The sequence below is a fragment of the Labeo rohita genome, chromosome 14, assembly GCF_022985175.1.
Source record: "Labeo rohita strain BAU-BD-2019 chromosome 14, IGBB_LRoh.1.0, whole genome shotgun sequence".
NCBI lineage: Eukaryota > Metazoa > Chordata > Actinopteri > Cypriniformes > Cyprinidae > Labeo > Labeo rohita.
The window spans coordinates 18,022,759-18,041,800 of NC_066882.1; the positions used below are offsets into that span (position 1 = coordinate 18,022,759).

The 19,042-nt window shown below is 36.8% G+C and overlaps 1 protein-coding gene across 3 annotated transcripts in view; it reads right to left on the reverse strand.

The window, feature by feature from the left end:
• Positions 1-2,680, reverse strand: part of LOC127176524 (A disintegrin and metalloproteinase with thrombospondin motifs 2) — a 166,384-nt gene extending 163,704 nt beyond the window's left edge. For all 3 annotated transcript variants that reach the window (XM_051128257.1, XM_051128258.1, XM_051128256.1), the window contains exon 1: positions 2,375-2,680. In XM_051128257.1, coding sequence (XP_050984214.1) covers positions 2,375-2,459 — 85 coding nt within the window. In that variant the 5' untranslated portion in view covers positions 2,460-2,680. The remainder of the gene's footprint in view (positions 1-2,374) is intronic.
• Between the last annotated feature and the right edge of the window lie 16,362 nt (positions 2,681-19,042).

Genomic DNA, 19,042 nt, shown 5'->3' on the forward strand with positions numbered 1-19,042 from the left:
TGGTTGTAGTGCATCAGCATCTATAATGAATGCCACTAGGTTGGCGACTTTCATATGATGGGAGTCTTATAAAACGAATGAAATATCGATGTGTTTATGCTGACACTTAAAATGCACATTTTTTCTACACAGCACGTAAATGCACATGGGTCAGACGGGTCTGGGTGAAGGAACACATTAACACTTATTTGACACCATCATTTTCAGATTTGTTTGTGCGCAGACTGTGTGAGACTGTATTAAAAAGTGTGTTGTTCTGTGTCTGTAATAGTACATCTGCCTGCCTCCCTTCATGAAATACTACTGTATCATTCACAGTATGCCTTATTGTTTTCAATGACAACCACATGCATGATAGATGCATTTAGAACATTGAAATATATCATGAAGAAACACAACAACAGACTCACAAAAGTAATTGACTTAAATTATCTCAGAAGAAGATCACTTATCCTAAACGAGTGCCACAAAACCTGGTAAGCAGCCTACCAAGGAAGCCAGCATTTTAGGCATCACAGAGCACATTCAGAGTCAGTTCAACCTGCACTCATCCAAACACATCTGTGATGCCCAGAAATGTTCCATGCATTCCTATAAATGTTGCATGATGCACACTTAACGCCCAAAATACTCCACTCAGGCAATTCACCAAAAATTCTGCACACACCTGTGATACCCAAAAGTGCCATATGCATATATAATACCCAATTATATTGAATTTACCTAAGGCACAAAATTGCAACACACAACTACACCACATCTGCATCTGTAATAATAATACATTTTTGCACTTGATGTACAAAAATGCTCCACTCATATGTGACCATGGACCACAAATCCATGGGTATATTTGTAGCAATAGCCAACAATACATTGTATGGGTCAAAAATTTTTTCTTTTATGCCAAAAATCGTTAGGGTATTAAGTAAAGATCATGTTCCATTAAGATATTTTGTATATTTTCTACTGTAAATATATCCAAACTTATTTTTTGATTAGTAATATGCATTGCTAAAAACTTCATCTGGACAACTTTAAAGGCGATTTTCTCAATATTTTGATTTTTTTGCACCCTCAGACTCCAGATGTTCAAATAGTTGTATCTCAGCCAAATACTGTCCTATTCTAACAAACCGTACATCAATGGAAAGCTTATGTATTTCACTTTCAGTTGATGTATAAATCTCAATTTTAAAAAAAATTACCCTTATGACGAGTTTTGTGGTCCAGGGTCACATATATGATTCCCAAAAATGCTGTACACACATGGTGCCTAAAAATGAAGTTTAAAAAGCTTCTACATGAAGCCCACATAATATTGCACACACCCAAGATACCCAATAACACTTCATGCAACTGATGCACAAAAATGTTGCACACACCTATGTCACATGAATCTGATGCTTGAAAATGCTTCACTTACTTATAATGCTCAAAAATGTTGCACACACTTGTCTCTCCTAATAATAAAAATTGGTGCACCTGATGCACCTGTGATGCCTAAAATGATGCTTGAAATGCTTTAATTACCTACGATGCTCAAAAAATGTTGCATACACCTAGCAAATATGCAACTGATGCACAAAAATGCTGCACACACCTATGATGCCTAAGATGCCCACCTAACAGTTATTCTCAAAATGCTTCAATTATCTATGCAAACACCTATGATGCCCAACAATGCTGTCTAGGTAGACAACTAGCTATGTTTTGAGACACAGCCGATGTGTCAGTTCAAAGTGATGCTGAGCTTTGCATGCGGATCCCTGAAGAGAGCACTTCTGCACAATCTCTATTTTACAAATAACCATACAAGTCACCAACAAACCGAAAGTTTTCGCATAAAAAAGTAACCTCGAAATCTTCCACTTAGAAAAAATTCAAAAGTTTAAGAGGTTTAGTTTTTTTAGTTTCTTTATGCAAAACGCACGTTTTGTTTAAACGCTCTCAAAGGAGGAGAACAGAACGGGGACATTTTTTTTATTTGAAATCAATATCCTGCAATACTTCCGCTCTCAGACAGATCAATATCGCCAGAGCGTCCGTCAAAGATCGCAAACGCGAGGAAAAAAAAAAAAACCAAAACATTTCCACTACACCAGAGCTGCGCTGAGAATTTCAGCAGCATGTGAAACAAACCCACTTCACAACAAACAGTAATGACACAGCACACGAGAATGCCACGGCTGTTTTTATCTTCTAAAGCTCCGGAGAATAATTAAAAAGATCAGAGATAGCCTGTGCCACAAGTTTCTCTCATACAGGGATGGGGACGGTGCGCAAACATCCAGGTCTGATGCGCACTGGGGTGGTACCGGGCAGGACATCTTGCGATGGGATGAAAGTGTAAATAGGTAAAGGCAGCCGCACGTACCTATGCTACTGGAGATATAAAGGCCATTCGTCTGCAGAAAGATCGGCAGTGTGATTAGGATAGTAAATCCGGCCGCGAAATCCATGGCAGCTCCGAACTGCGCAGGTGAGAGAGACGGACTTTGGGATCCAGCGTGTTAAAGTTCCCTGCGCGACCAGCAACCGCCACGCCAGCAACAGCCGCCCGCAACTTACTGCAAAGTGCACTAGGAGAGAGCGCGTGTCTCTCTCTCACACTCTCTCTCTCGCTCTCTTCCTCTCTCTCTCTCTCATACACACACACCCTCTCCCTCCTCACCGACTCTTACTAGGTTTCTCTGTCAACACCTGAATGCGCGCACACACGCGCGCGCACGAGCTCTCCACAGTGAGAAGAGACAGAGGGATGCGGAATCATTTCAGACAGAGCGGCAATATAAATATTGATATTTCGCATGCTTCCGCGTGTGAATAAAAATGTAAAGACTTCAAACTACACGCGTGAGTGACGGCTGAATTTGTAAAATGTCGCTGCTTCACGTCTGAAACTTTTACAAATGAAATGCTGCTTGTGTGAGGTTGTATTCTTCACGACCTGCTCAAACTTTTTGCAGGGCTTCATCACAGTCAGTCACAGCATCATCAGCTAGAGCAATAGCGCCCCCTTGAACACGCGCACAGACTGTCACTTACTCAACAATATTCACAGGTAAGCTCAAGTACCACATTATCAACATCAAACCAGAACGTTAATCATACTACAATTAGCACTAACATTAATATTAACTAAAATACTTATATTTTTATTTACAGTGGAAGAACAAGAGAATGGCATCCACACAGCTGTATAAAATATTACATTATAAATATAATTTTATTATGAGCAAATGGTAGAGATGACAACTAGGCTATTGGCCAAATGGTATACGCCTGGTATACGTGGTAAAGCTATGTGAAAACTGAAAGAAATATATAAATAAATAAAAACTAGTATACACAAAGTAAATTAACTATTAAAAGCCGTACAACATTAAATAATTAACTGACATTAAAATATACAAGTTTGCAAGATATGTAAAACAAATACTTGAAAAAAAATCATTTAATAAATGATAAATAAATAAAACTAGTATACAAAAAGTAAATTAACTATTAAAAGCCATATAGCATTCAATTATTAACTGACATTAAAATATATGTTTTCGAGATATGTAAAACATATACTTGAAAAAAAAATTATTTCAGTGTATCAAAATGCTTGAGAGGCCCTTTAAGGGATACAGTTTATTTAAATAAATAAATAACACTACAAAAAGTAAATTAACTATTAAAAGCCATGTAGCATTAAATTATTAACTGACATTAAAATCTATTTGACATTAAAAATATCGCAACAAAAGTTTGCGAGATATGTAAAACATATTCTTGAAAAAAAGTCATTTCAGTGTATCAAAATGCTTGAGAGGCCCTTTAAGGGATACAATTAATTTAAATAAATAATAAATAAATGAATAAAAAAACTAGTAAACAAAATGTACATTAACTAACTGTAAAAGCCATACAGCATGAAATAATTAACTGATATTAAAATATATTTGTTTGCAATATATGTAACACATAATATTGAAAAAAGTTTTCTTTCAGCATGTATCAAAATGCTTAAGGTGCCCTTTAAGAGATACAATTTATTTAAAAAAAAAAAAATAAGTAAATTAACTATTAAAAGCCATATAGCATTAAATAATTATATAAATAAATATATATATGTGTGTGTGTGTGTGTGTTTGCAAGATATGCATAACATTATTTTCTTGGAAAAATTATTAATTTCAGTGTATCAAAATGCTTGTGATGCTTTGTAAGGGATACAATTCATTTAAATAAATAAATAAAACTAGTATACAAAAAGTAAATTAACTATTAAAAGCCATATAGCATTAAAATATTAACTGACATTGCAAGATAAAATTCAATGTATGTAATTTCAATGTATCAAAATGCTTGAGAGACCCTTTAAGGGATACAATTTATTTAACTCAACTAAATAAATAAATGAAAGCAAACAAATAATACATTTATTTATTCATTAATTCATTTATTTACAAAATATCTTCTTTTAAAATACCTTATATCAGTACACTGTAAATATATTTTGGAAGTTGGAAATTTGCAACATTACATTTAATGCATCATTTGTTAATTCTTTGTAATTATATGGGAAAATGTATCATTTTCTGCAATTTCTGAGTGAAAATTGTTACTACACCAATCAGTGTAGTTACATATGAATATATAGACTTTTCAGTTCTTGAGCCCTATTTGATATAATTAAATGTCAGAGCATGTCACTGAGAATGAGATATACCTATTATTCTCAGGTATAAAGCGGATTCCTTATAATAATATTCTTCTATGAACACTAGGGTGATATTGAACAAAAATAGACAGTTAGCTCATATAGACCCTGTAGTTTGCAGAATTGAATTTAGTGTAATTACTTACTGTAATTTCTATTGAATTTATATCAGAAATAGAACTGTTCCAAAAAGGCAGATGAGCAGATAGCCTTTCTGAGATGCGGACAGAGGATGTCCTTGGTAGGGTCAAACACATGGCATCCATTCGTTTGCATGTATTAACATACCTAATGAGCAATGGGACGGATTTTAATTTTGCTCTTGAAAGGTTAGACTCCTGAGCATCAGGTTTATAGAGTGTCAGAATTAATCTGACATACTCATTAAAAAGCTGTCAGACCCTATGAAAGTGTGCTATTGTATTGATAAAAGTATCTTGGAAACATGTATACACTCTTGCTACATATTTGCAGATAAATATATATATTCATCTTGGATGGCCTGACGCTGAGTACATTTTCAGTTTTGCTTTTTGAGTGAGTTATTCTTTTAAGGGTAAATTGCCTCCACATTGCAACCCTTGTCATTTAAAAAAAATCTAATAAGATAAGTGGTACATTCATGAAAAGTTTTAACAAGGTCTCAAGACCGAATGAGAAAGAATGGTGTTTCTGACCCTGAGGAAATCCACCGGGTCAAAAGGATTTCATGCTTCTAACACAAATAGCTGTGAAATATGTACTCATAAAACATATCCATATCCCATATCAATTTTGTCACACCCCTGGACTATTTGTATTGGTTTTCATTCATGTGCCCATATATGGTGTTCCTGCTCCTGTCCTTGTTGTTGTCATTATTAGTTAATCACCTGCACCTGTCCGCCTATCATTAGCCAATCTTTCCAAGTTGCTTTCAGTTCAGTGTTTGTCGTCCGGTCTCGTCAATGAGTACGTGTGTTCCTGCCATCCTTTTGTGGGTTTACCTGTGTGGATTATATTATAAGACTTCTCATTGCATTTCGTCTTCGTGTTGCGCCTTTCATCTCACGTGTTGTGACAGAAGACTGGACCTTTAAAAAAGTAAGTGACGTGCTACCCTGCGTTTTTTTTGTTTAGTGTTTTTGTCAGTTTTTATTTTCAGTCATGAATGACCCTGCCGTTCTCGTCCTCCTACTGGAGCAGGGGGAATGCTCTCTCGAGGACCACACCATGGACTTTGTGTTTCTCGCAAACTTGACACACTACCCGGACAGCTGCCTCTGCTCGTTTTACCAAGCTGGACTGCACACTGCCACACGTGCGCAGCTGTCCGGGAAAGGTCCTCGAGAGAGCCTGGTCACCTATATCGAGTGGGTGCTGGTGTCCTGCAAATCCTCGGTGACCGTGGACTTCGTGGACGACAATACCAGCCCAACTCATGATCCAGTGTCCAGCCTACCATCGCCCCGCAGCTCGGAGCAGCAGCTAGAGCCCACTGCTGACAGAGAGCCAGAGCCAAGTGTGACCGACGAGTCATTGCCGAAGGATGCGACAGAGCTGAGGATCGCCACGGAGAATCGCCACGGAGCCAGGTGCATGAGCCCGCTACAGAGCTCACCACGGGAGAGAAATCTGAATCTGAGATGAGGGAAGCTCCACCCACCTTAACATTGCTGAGGATTTACCCTGAACCCTCTGTCTGCCTGCCTGGATTTCCCACCCACACTCCCTCTCTTGCCTCATCCACTCGTCCCTGCCTCAGCCACGCCATCTCTGTCTCCTGACAGCCCTTCTGCTCACCCTCAGCCCACCATCTGTGCGGTGGGTTCGCCGTGGGTCTGTCAGTTTCCATCGGCGTTGTGGCTGGAGGATCCCTCGTCTCCACCCCCAGCCTCCGAGTCCTGGACTCCGTCTCGGTCCTCTGACCCAGCAGCTCTGCCCCGGCTCCTAGCTCCCTCGTCTCCACCGTTGCATGTCGGCCCACCAGTTCCACCGGGCTTCCTCATCCCTCCGGCTCCGCCTTGGTCAGTCGTTGACCCGCCATCGCCTCAGGACTCCACTCCTCTGGCTGTGCCTCGTTACTCCGTCCCACTGGCTGCATTGGGCTCCTCCCTCCCTCCAGCTCTGCCTCAGTCCTCTGTCGCTCCAGCTCCGCCACCGACCTCCGGATCTCTGCCTCTGTCACCTCAGCCTTGGATTCCACCTTGGATCCTCTGTCGCCTGGACTCATCAGCTCTCCGTCTTCGCCTCGGGCTCCACCTCCACTTGCTCCGCCGCCGTTGGTCAGCCCCCTGGAGTTGTCAGCCCTTCCTCCACCATGGCACCTCCCTCTGTCGGCTCCGCCGTGGGCTGCCATCATGGCTGCAGCCTGGGCCCCGCCAGGCTTCTCCTGCTCCGGGTCCCTTCTGTCTCCACCCTGGCTCCTTCCTCCGTCTGATCTGCCCTGGATCTTTCTGTCTCCACCCTGGCTCCTCTCTCCGTCGTCACCACCATGGACTTTGTTTGTTGCCCTCCTCCCAGAAGTCTGTCCTCCGCTAGAACCTCCTCCTGCACTGACTTCCTGTTTCCATCCCACGACCACTCCTTTGTCCACCTAAGTCCCCTCTGTCCATCCCTCTTTTTCCAGGAGGGGGGAGAACTGTCACACCCCTGGACTATTTGTATTGGTTTTTTCCCTCATGTGCCCATGTATGGTGTTCCTGTTCCTATCCTTGTTATTGTCATTATTAGGTAATCACCTGCACCTGTCTGTTTATCATTAGCCAATCTTTATAAGTTGCTTTCAGTTCATTGTTTGTCGTTCGGTCTCGTCAGTGAGTATGTGTGTTCCTGCCTTCCTTTTGTGGATTTACCTGTGTGGATTATATTAAAGACTTTTCATTGCATTTCATCTTTGTGTTGTGACAAATTTATTGTCATTAATATATTTATTGTTTCAGAGTCAAGAATGAGAACAAAACAGCAGAGGCAAGTGATTCTAAATGGCCATGCTGCTATAAAAACCCGGTTCATTCCACAGATATACAGAGAGGTCAGCACCAGTGTGCTATAGTGTAATTATCAAGCACATAACTGTGGCAGCAAAATTCCCTTAATGCTGCACATTTTTATCAAGCCCAGTTGGGAGGAGTACAAATGGAGTTTTCTTTGTGTGTGTTCACTTTGAGGCAGGAGATGTGGGGGAAATCTATCAGTCTGTATCATGTTTCCCCATAAAGAGACGTTTGATGGTCAATACGTTTGATCTTTTCCTTCTCACTTTTCACCATTATCCCTCACAATCATCTAACCGTCACGCAAGATGTTTTTTCCTTACATGAAGCCCTCTCTGTAAACATGCTAGTAAAAAGTAGTTATTGGTAATTAGTGCATAAGTTGTATTGCAAATGAACTTGTTCTTTCATTGCCTCATTGGTACAAGAGTACCAAATAAGTACTCAGAACTATTTGTGAATCTGTGTGCTATTGTCAAATAACTGGATTAAATGGCCAATTCAATTAAATGGGAAATTAAATAAAAATGAGCTGATGTGTTCAAATTAGCAAAAACTATGACGCTGACTTGAATTTATTAGATCAGAGAAATCAGAGAACGGAAAAAAAGCTTACAGAAGCCTATTTCTCCCATGAAATTGCAACTTTTAATCTCACAATTCTCACAATTTTTTCTTGCAAGTCCAAGTTCACATCTCAATTTTTTTTGTTTTGTTTTTTATTTCTGCCTCAGATTATACAAAAAAAATATATAATTGAAATATAATTTTTTTAACCCCAAATTTTTTACTATTGTTGCCTAATCACCTTTATTTTTTATCCCATGGTGAAAACAAGCTTTTTAAAAAATCTAGACCATACTTAAAAATGCATATTTAATTTTCTTATTAATACCACAAATAAACGAAGAGTTAATTTGCGAAAATGTGAAAATTAACAATTTTCAAAAATCATGGTTTTTCATTGTGATTTTCCAATTAATCTCAATCAAACTGCAGTTGAGTTATTTTGATTAAGTAAAAATAACTAAAAAAACAGCTAACACAATAAACAATAACAAAAAATAACAATAAAAAACGATTTTTGACAATTTTAAAAAAGGGAGTAATCAGTTTTTTTATAAAAAACTATTCAAACACTAATACGATGCATGCAAATATCCATATCACAGAGTGACAGCACATACTTAAATCAGTAATATCTCTAAACCAGAACCTTGCGAGATGCCATAATTAAGCCTTGAACATTCAGAAAGTTTCTAAACTTTTAGACTGGGAATGAATTTCTAGGCAGTGTTAGGACAACGTTTTGAACACTGCACTGAGATCTAGAGGCAAAGAGATCCGTCAGGACAATAATGAGTCATTGACTATAACTAGTGCATAGTCAGTACTATGATTAGGTATAAATCCTGTCTGGAAGAAGCCACCTTTGTCGTTCCTGTGGAGAAGGTGCAGTTGCTGAGCAACAACCTTCTCCAATACCTTGGAGATAAAAAAGAAATTTCATATTGGGCGATAATGTGACAGATCACGTGCAAGATTTTGTTTCTAAATGAAGGTTCAGTCTTTAAGGAAACCTCTACCTGATTTCAGCCCAATTCCAATCAGTTTTTAATAGCTTGTTGTTGTAAAAAAAACTGAGTAGACAAGTAGATGAACATGTAATTAGTCTGCATACAAAGGAGAAGAAAAAATAAAAATTGTTAAAAGGCAACAATTTCCCGCCGTTTTTACAAGATGTAATATAAGTCTCAGATGTCTCCAGAATGTGTCTGTGAAGTTTCAGCTCAAAATACCCCACAGATCATTTACTATATTATTCTGAAAATGCCTATTTTGAGTGGAAGCTGTTTTGTGCATGCCTCTTTAAATGCAAATGAGCTGTTGTTCCCCGCCCCCTTTTCAGAATAGGGCTGTACCTTTACAGCTCATACCTCAGATATTCTGCTAAAACATCTGTTAGGTTTTGATTATCATGTCTATCGTGCTGAAATAATGCGTTTTAAACCAAATTAGTTCAAACTTCAAACGGTTTTCTGAGTGCACACATGCGAAGCACGCACACAGAAAGCAGCTGTCAAACGGCATGTAAATACTAAACTAAGTTCTAATTTCTCCTTAAACTGTCAAATACACACAAGTTTATGTTAAAAACACACATAAGTTACATAAAAACAGTCGGTTGTGTCTGTGCAGATCATGGCTTTAGAACTGGTACACCACTGTCGAATGCAAAAACAAAATGGCAAAAACAAAATAATAAGATTACCTTCTTACGTCACTAGGGAAGCGCAATCTGACGGGCTCGTTTATTCAAATGCTTGCAGAGAAAGGCTTACAAAACAAAGTTACTGGTTTGTTCTTTTTCACATTTTCTGGGTTGGTAGATGCACCAGTGACCCAATTATTGCACTTAATACAATAATTATGTAACATTATGTAATGTTTTTTGTTTTTTTTTTAAATACTGGAAATTAACTTAGTAACATGTATCCACTATAAAATTAACTTTTAAAGATATCTTCAGTTGAGGTCAAAAGTTTACATCCCCTTTTCAGAATCATTACACATTCACATGTTAATTTTACCAAAATATAAGAGACAACTGAGGGACTCATGTGCAACTATTACAGAAGGCACAAACGCTCACTGATGCTTCAGAAGGAAACACAATGCATTAAGAGCCGGTGGGTGAAAACCTTTTGAATTTGAAGATCAAGGTAAACTGAACTTATTTTGTCTTCTTTGAAACATGTTTTTCTGTAGCCTCTGAAGGGCAGTACTTAATGAAAAAATATGATATTTAGGCAAAATAAGAAAAGTGTACTCTATCCAAATCTCCATTCTGTTCAACAGTTTTCACACCCCAGCTTTTAATGCATCATGTTTCCTTTTGAAGCACCAGTGAGCATTTGTGCCTCAGTTATTCTCAGTGTGAAAAGATGGATCTTAAAATCATACAGTCATTGTCGGAAAGGGTTCAAATACACAAAAATGCTGGAAAACCAAAGAATTTGTGGGATTTTTCTAAAAAAACAGCAGGGTGTTTAACTGTTCAGGACAAACAAGGGACTCATGAACAACTATCACCAAACAAAAAACAGCTGTGGATCATTCAGGTAACAACACAGTATTAAGAATCAAGGGGATGTAAACTTTTGAACCGGGTCATTTTTATAAATTAGACTGTTATTTTCTCTTGTGGACTATATGTAAACATCTTTTATGTGAAATATCTTATTCAGCTCAGTACTAAATAAACAATAAAATGCATTTTGTATGGTCCCTCTTATTTTGGTAAAATAATTAACATTTTTAATAATTCTGAAAGGGGGATGTAAACTTTTCCACCAGCTGTGCATCTGAAATCATTCTCTTGCATAGAAGAAGAAGGGCATGGAGGACCTTGACCTAAGCATGAAACATATAGCGCTGACAGGTAGAAGATCAAGACAAATGAGATCTATGGAGCACGAACATAAAGATAGCGGGAAGACTGTGTGTGTGTGTGTGTGTGTGTTTGTGTGTATTTATATATTTGTACCAACTGACAAAAAAACTTGCTTTCCTTCATTTTCATTTCAATAGAGGAGTAAAACAAAATAACAGAATAACAGAAAACCAACAGTCAGGACCATGGAATGTCAACCATCAACACTGGAATGTTAATAATAGCCTTTTAAAATAGTGAACATATAGCGTCTGTTCCATCTTTACACATGCCGTGGTTAATCCAAGAACAATCCTGGAGTAATTGCATACCTCATGCCATTAGTATTTTTAGACATGAACGTTTCAATAACGGTTACATTTCTGCCACATGGGAACGATCCTGGCTGCTGCATCCCCGTAAAGGAGCAGCATTAGACTTTAATTAGTGAGCTCACCATTCCTTAGAATAGCACAAAGTCAAGCCAAGCCGAAGACCCTGACTGCATCTCCTGGCTCCGAACACCACCAAAGATGATCTGATCTCACTTAAAATAATAGGCTGTCAGCACAGACCATCTCTTACATATGTTAGGTGGATACACATCAGTTAAAAAACAAGTTGGTTATTAATGTATTTTATATTAATGTATATAAAAGTCAAACTCTGGTTCTTGGAAATGAGGTAAAAAAAAAAAAAAAAAAAAGATTAAAGGGTTAAGTTACTCCACCGCAAAAAGAAAATTTTGTCATTAAGCACTTACTCCCATGTCGTTTCAAACCCGTAAAAGCTTCGTTCGTCTTCGGAAAACAATTAAAGATATTTTGGATGAAAACCGGGAGGATTTTGACCGTCCCATTGATCCGTCACGTGGATATGTTTTCTCCGTTTATTTACGCTTTGATTCGAACGAAAACAGCGTGTTCCGAAGACGAGCAAAGCTTTTACTGGTTTGGAACGACATGTGGGTAAGTGATTAATGACAAAATTTTCATTTTGGGGTGGAGTAACCCTTTAATTGTATCACTAAAACGTATGTATTAATACTACGTTTGGAACAGACATCATTGGCGGTCAGTGTTGGGGGTAACGCATTACAAGTAACGTGAGTTACGTAATATTGTTACTTTTTCCAAGTAACTAATAAAGTAACGCATTACTTTTTAATTGACAAGAAAATATAGAAAATATTGAATATAGAAAATAATCAGGAGTAAGATGTTAGTTATAGAATAAATGTGAACATGCATTAATTCATCTCACAAAAAACAGATGCAGTATTCCTCAAAATAAATAAAAACAGTGGAATTCAACTCCTGCAATAATTAAATATGTTAAATAATACAAATATCCTTTATGCATTTAATCCCATTTTATTAACCAATGTCTTTGCTGCTGACCTTCGATGATCCAATTCAACCATACTAATAAGCAAAAATTACTCAAGATAATTTAACATTTGTTTTCTTTTTTTTATTGTGGAAGAGTTGAATTTTTTTTCTTCTAGTCTGCAGTCTATTGTACAGACATGAATTTACTTTTCTCAAAGCCTGAGGCTTTTGGTGTAAAAAAAGGCTTTTACATTTGCCAAAAATAGAACTTTTTTTATTAAAAACAAACAAGCATAAACAACATAAAAAGTAACTTAAGTAACATAATTAGTTACTTTTTTAGGGAGTAACTCAATATTGTAATGCATTACTTTTAAAAGTAACTTTCCGCAACACTGTTGGTAGTGTTAATATAAGTGAGGGAAAAGAAATGTTATCTAACAGGAAATGTCACAGAGATGTCTTTTTGTCATTAAAGACAATAAGCATGTGCTAAATCACAAGCCCACTGTCCATGCAAACGTTTTACATTCGGGGTCGAGCTCCAATATCATTGAAAGCGTCAAAAACCTTATGCCTATTACGCAATATGATACAAAAAGCATTTATGAATACTTAATGATTGACTAAAAATAATCACCTTTACTGAATGGGGAACCACCCACTGAATTCTCCCTATGCAATAGGGATATATGGACAAATCAAGGTCTCTGAAGACCTCAGTTCTGCTCCATAGCACTGGAGCGCTTTTGCGCCACCACATTTTAATTTTATTCTAATCTTCTCTGTTCCACAGGGAGCATAACATGTAATTAAACTTTATGGAATTGCCCTGCAGCTCATGCAAAATCTCATACAAAAGCCCCCTCAAAGACTGGCACAATCAAAAACACCCACAAGCAAAGTCCTATGTATATACCACATACTGTATACTGTACCTCTGCTGCACAAATGTGTATGGTATTGTACATTTATAACACAAGATCTCTGTGGAAAAAAGAACACAAACAATGAAAAAAAATTAATGTAATGTCCAAAAAAACGGAATCAGAATACTTTGGGATACTTGTATCCTATTCATCATTTGTTTGGTTACAGTATAATAAAATGATTTTATTTGATATCACCTAAGGTTGGCTAGGAGCATAATTGTAGGTACAATCACAGTTGCCACGGAAACTGGTTCTTAGTGCGTTAACAAAGTTTTACAACATAAAAAATCAGCAAAAGTGGAGTAGAATATTATTACTGCCACCAAAGGTTTTTATCTTGAGTAAATACATGTACTCATTTAATTTTCATTAATTAAGCACAATCATTTTCTTATTCTACTGTAAATAAATGATCTGATTTTGTGCAGTATGTCCAGTACTACAATGCAAACACAGCAGTGCTGCTTAATCAAAATAGGCATTCTGATTTTCAGAATTTTTTTCTATTGTCTTAATGTAACAAAGTTTAGTTTTTTTTTAATCTCATTGTTTAGCAATTTGTTTAGTTAGCAAATAATCTTACATACATAGTCTTTGTATATATAATCTTATAACAGCATGATTCATTTTTGCTGCAATATAAACCCTTGACAAATCAACAGCGTTTTCCAGGATGAAATAGTGTAATTCACATTTCTTAAAAAGCCCTGTTTTTTCTTTTCTTCCCCACAGTGCATGAGAAATAGTGTACTCAAGTACTCAATGAACTGCCCTCACGAAAAGTACTAGTCACAATGGCACAGCACCACAAGAGCACAGCGACTTTGCGAGAACATGCAGGCCATTCAACATCACCAATATAGGCGGCAAAGAATAAACCCTGATTCTCTCTTTCAGGTTGACCATTTCAAACCATCGCCACATGTTGCCTCCTCACAGCGGGTTCAACCCAACAGACATCCGTCAATATTCTCCTGTGCATTCTGGAGCAGAGGCAGTCCTTTGAGATCATTCCTCTGTCTATCCTTCCTCCTGACCTATTTTTCCTTGATTGATTTTCTTTATTCCTTCCTTCCTGTTGTTTTGCTTTTGAGTGGGTTTCCATAATTTTCAGGCACATTTTATTTTGGAGGGGATGGCAGGTATTTGACAAAATATTTGGTAAAATGTTTGTTTTCGGTTGATTTGTCAACTTGGATATTTGTAAACAGGTTGAGAGCGGAATTACACAGAATTGTGTAATAATTAAATCTTGACTGGTATGGCTGGTAAATGTTGTGAAAGATACTGCAAAGCTGTAAGCCAGGGTCAGAAATGAACTTTTCCATTAAGGGGCAATATTTGCCCCCTGGAATTCATTTCGAGGGGCATTTTTTACATTTGTGAGGGCAATTTTTATAATCACCTTTTTATTATAATCACCATATTATGCTTAAATTTAGCCAATTGCTTTAATCAATATTTTAAACTGTTAACAATAGACTGTTTAACATTGTATTTAAATTATACATGTAAAAAAAAACATGAGCTCATAGGGCTGCAATATTATGGCATAAATTATTGTAGATTATTGCTTTTTTATATTATATTAATGATTATTAAAGGAGAAGTCCACTTCCAAAACAAAGATTCACATATAATGTACTCATCCCCTTGTCATCCAAGATGTTCATGTCTTTCTTTCTTCAGTCGTAAAGAAATTATGTTTTTTGAGGAAAACATTTCAGCATTTTTCTCCATATAATGGACTGATATGGTGCCCTGATTTTGAACTTCCAAAAGGCAGTTTAAATGCGGCTTCAAACGATCCCAAATGCAGTTGTAAACGATCCCAGCTGAGGAAGAAGGGTCTTATCTATGAACCGGAACAAAAACAGTCCAGGCAGAGTAAGACAAGACAAGCATTTAGCATTAAAAAGTATATAAATTGTATTATTTTTATTAAAATAACTGATCGTTACGCTAGATAATATCCTTCTTTCTCGGCTGGGACCATTTAGAGCTGCATTTGGGATGGTTTGAAGCTGCATTTAAACTGTACTTTGGAAGTTCAAAATTGGGGCACGATATCAGTCCATTATATGGAGAAAAATGCTGAAATGTTTTCCTCAAAAAACATAATTTCTTTACAACTGAAAAAGAAAGACATGAACATCTTGGATGACAAGGGGGTGAGTACATTACATGTGAATCTTTGTTTTGGAAGTGGACTTCTCCTTTAATATCGATATAGAAAACAATAGAACACGTTTTTGTTTTGTTTTGGGCATGTCACATTCTGGCTTCACAGACAAACATGTCAGTTTATGATTATGCATCACTAAAGCTACAAAATTAATCTTTTATTTACATTGTATCTGCATTGTGTTGATGAGGGAATTCCCAAGCATGCACACAGCGCTGACTAATCAAGTTCTTCTGATAGGCGCATTTTCAGCCCTGACTAACCTAAGCGCTTCCGATTGGCGTGTTTTCTTTTTTTTTTTTTTAAGATTTATTTTTTGGCATTTTTGCCTTTATTTAGGGGGGCGGGATTGGGAAAGGTCCTCAAGTCGGGATTCGAAGACGGGACGCCCGTAGCACAAAGGCACTGTATGTCGGTGCCCTGCCCACAAGGCTATCAGCGCCGACCCGATTGGCGTGTTTTCAGCACTGACTAATCTAAGCATCTCTGATTGGCTTGTCTTCAGCACTGACTAATCTAAGTGTTTCTGATTGGCCATTTTCAGCACTGACTAATATAAGAATTCCTGATTGGCAATTTTCAGCACTGACTATCTAAGCACTTCTGATTGTCTGATTAGCTCGTCTTCAGCGCTGACTAATCTAAGCGCTTCTTATTGGCGCATTTTCAGCACTGACTAATCTAAGCGCTTATGATTGGCGGAACGCAGAACGTAGATTACAAAATTTTACAAAAGATTAATCTAAGCACTTCTGATTGGCTTGTCGTCAGCGCTGACTAATCTAAACATTCCTGATTGGCCATTTTCAGCACTGACTATCTACGCACTTCTGATTGGCTCGTCTTCCGTGCTGACTAATCTAAGCGCTTCTGACTGGTGCGTTTTCAGGACTGACTAAACTAAGTGCTTCTGATTGGCACATTTTCAGGGCTGACTAATCTAAGCGCTTCTGATTGCCCAGTGCATTCCTAAGTTCAACAGAAACACGTTTGATTGGTTATAAGGCTCAATGTTGCATGAAAATGAACGCAGTGAGCGAATCTGAACATAATTCCACAAATTGACATTTTTCATTAATTTTTTACATTTAATTTTAATTGTGACAGACATGATACATTGTTTAATCTATGCAGCATTTTTGTTAATTCTGGTGCCACAAGCTCTCGTTAATGTTTGACACTGCTGTAAGCACAGGCCTATTTGTAATTTAGGAGAACAAATTTTAACAATATGAAGTGAAGTGTGTTTTCTGTTTTCTTAATAGTCATACAAAATGAACCACATTTTTTACACGTTTTTACACACTTTTTATTTACATTCAATTCAGTGCAGTATAGGGATTTCCTATCTTTTAGAGACTACAGTTATAATATTATAACTTTGTGAAATAATTTCTTTACACTGTAGAATACACTATTCAAGTAAACTCAAAATAGAGCTAAAAATTACAAGGTGATTAAAAAATGGTTAAAAATAAAATAATCAATTTATCTTATACACTCACGTTTTTATCAACTGACAAAAATTTTGTGGTCAAGAAAATTTCTGTTTTAAATAAATGATGTTCTTTTGAACTTTCTATTCATGAAAGACTCCTAAAACTATATCACGTTTTCCCCAAAAAAACTTTAAGTAGCACAACTCTTCAGCAATAATAATAATGTTTCTTGAGCAACAAATCAGCATATTAGAATGATTTCTAAAAGATCATGTGACACTGAAAACTGGGGTAATTATGCTGAAAATCAGCCTTTGCCATCAAAAGAATAAATTACATTTTAAAATATAATATAACTGCAATCATTTTCACAGTAGTAGTATAAACTTCTGAATGTTAGTGCATAATTTTATAATACAAAATATAGAAACTTTTTCAGTTTATATGGTAAGAGAGTATATGGTAAGCATATATTTTAGATGCCATGGTCACTTTTGCTAAGTTTTTAATCACCTGTTTGCTTTGCTCCAGTGGAATTACAAATAAATTGTGCAATGAAAAATCATGTATCCTCATTTAATTCAAAATTAGAGTACAGGACACAAGGAAAGACATGTAAACTTCCCAACATCATTTCATAACAACGAGTCATTTATACAAAAATATTGCTGCTGTTTAATCTCCAAGAATTTCTACAGCACGGCTACGCAGTTGTGCTGTGAGACTGAAGACGTGTTAATCCGCTTTTTTGAATAACTTTTTCCCACATTTCGCAAACGCAGTCCATCTGTGTCCCTCACTCTCCCTTTGCCACCCATGCTTGTTTTGCCAGAACTCCTCATACTCTCATATCCCTGCACACACATACACACATATATCCGCCCACGCTCTCTTGGACAGACTCACTCTCACAACAACTCCTATTTGTGCCGGTCTCAAAGGTAAACATAGTTTTCAGAGATTCAGTTATGATGACCTTATGTGACCCCATTGACAAAATCATCTGTTCACAGCAATACAAAAATTACAAAAACCACATGACAGATGATTAACATGCAGACAATATAGAGATCAATAATCGCACAAAGATGCAGGAACTCTCCACAGATCTCAGTCTCTATTTTGAAACCTCAGATGAGTGAAAATGTGGGGAGCGCACATGAAAAGCCTAGAGGGACTTTTCAATATCCTGAACATTTCCAAAAAAAAACATTGAACCCTGGAGTAACTTTATAAATCCCTTTCTCTATCCTCAGTCAGTGATCCCATGCTGTGTTAAAAAAATTTAGTCAGAAAGCTGAGATCATTTCATACAGTTAGCAGGGCCTGACAGGTTTCCTGCTTATCGTGATGTATCATCTATACTTAGCCCCAGGTTATGCAATCAACAGATCTAATCCGAACAAATCTATGAATTTGCAAATCAGTTACAAGAAATATCAAATGAAATCACTGTATCTTTGTGTATATGTGGTTATCTGTCCACTGGGGTTATGGATTTATGGTCTGTGTGAACTGTCAGTGTGATTACTCATTTGATCTTGGCAGGTCAAAAGTGTCTTGCTTGTCATTGTTGGATCGGGAAAAGAATTTCCAGCTACAAAAATAAATAAATAAATAAATAAATAGGCCACACTCGTAATTCTTCTCCTGCTCTGAAAGCACATTCCCTGGAAATTTGCCTGGAAATTTTTGACAGACAACACTTATTTTACATTTATTTACATTTATGAATATTTATAAATGTATGATTTCATACCTGTTAAAAATCATTAAGGAAAATTAATAAAATAAATTAAAATAACATTTTAAGTAATATTTTAATAATATATATTAAAATAAACTGTTTTCTCATCAAAATGTAAAAACTTGCTCTGCATCTTTTTTTCTTATTTTGCCACTGAATTAAAAAAAATGTTATTGTGACTTTTTATCTTGCAATTCTGAGTTTTTTCTCACAAATGCGAGTTTATATCTTGCAATTCTGAGTTTTTTCTCAGAAATGCAAGTTTATATCTTGCAATTCTGTCTTTTTCCAT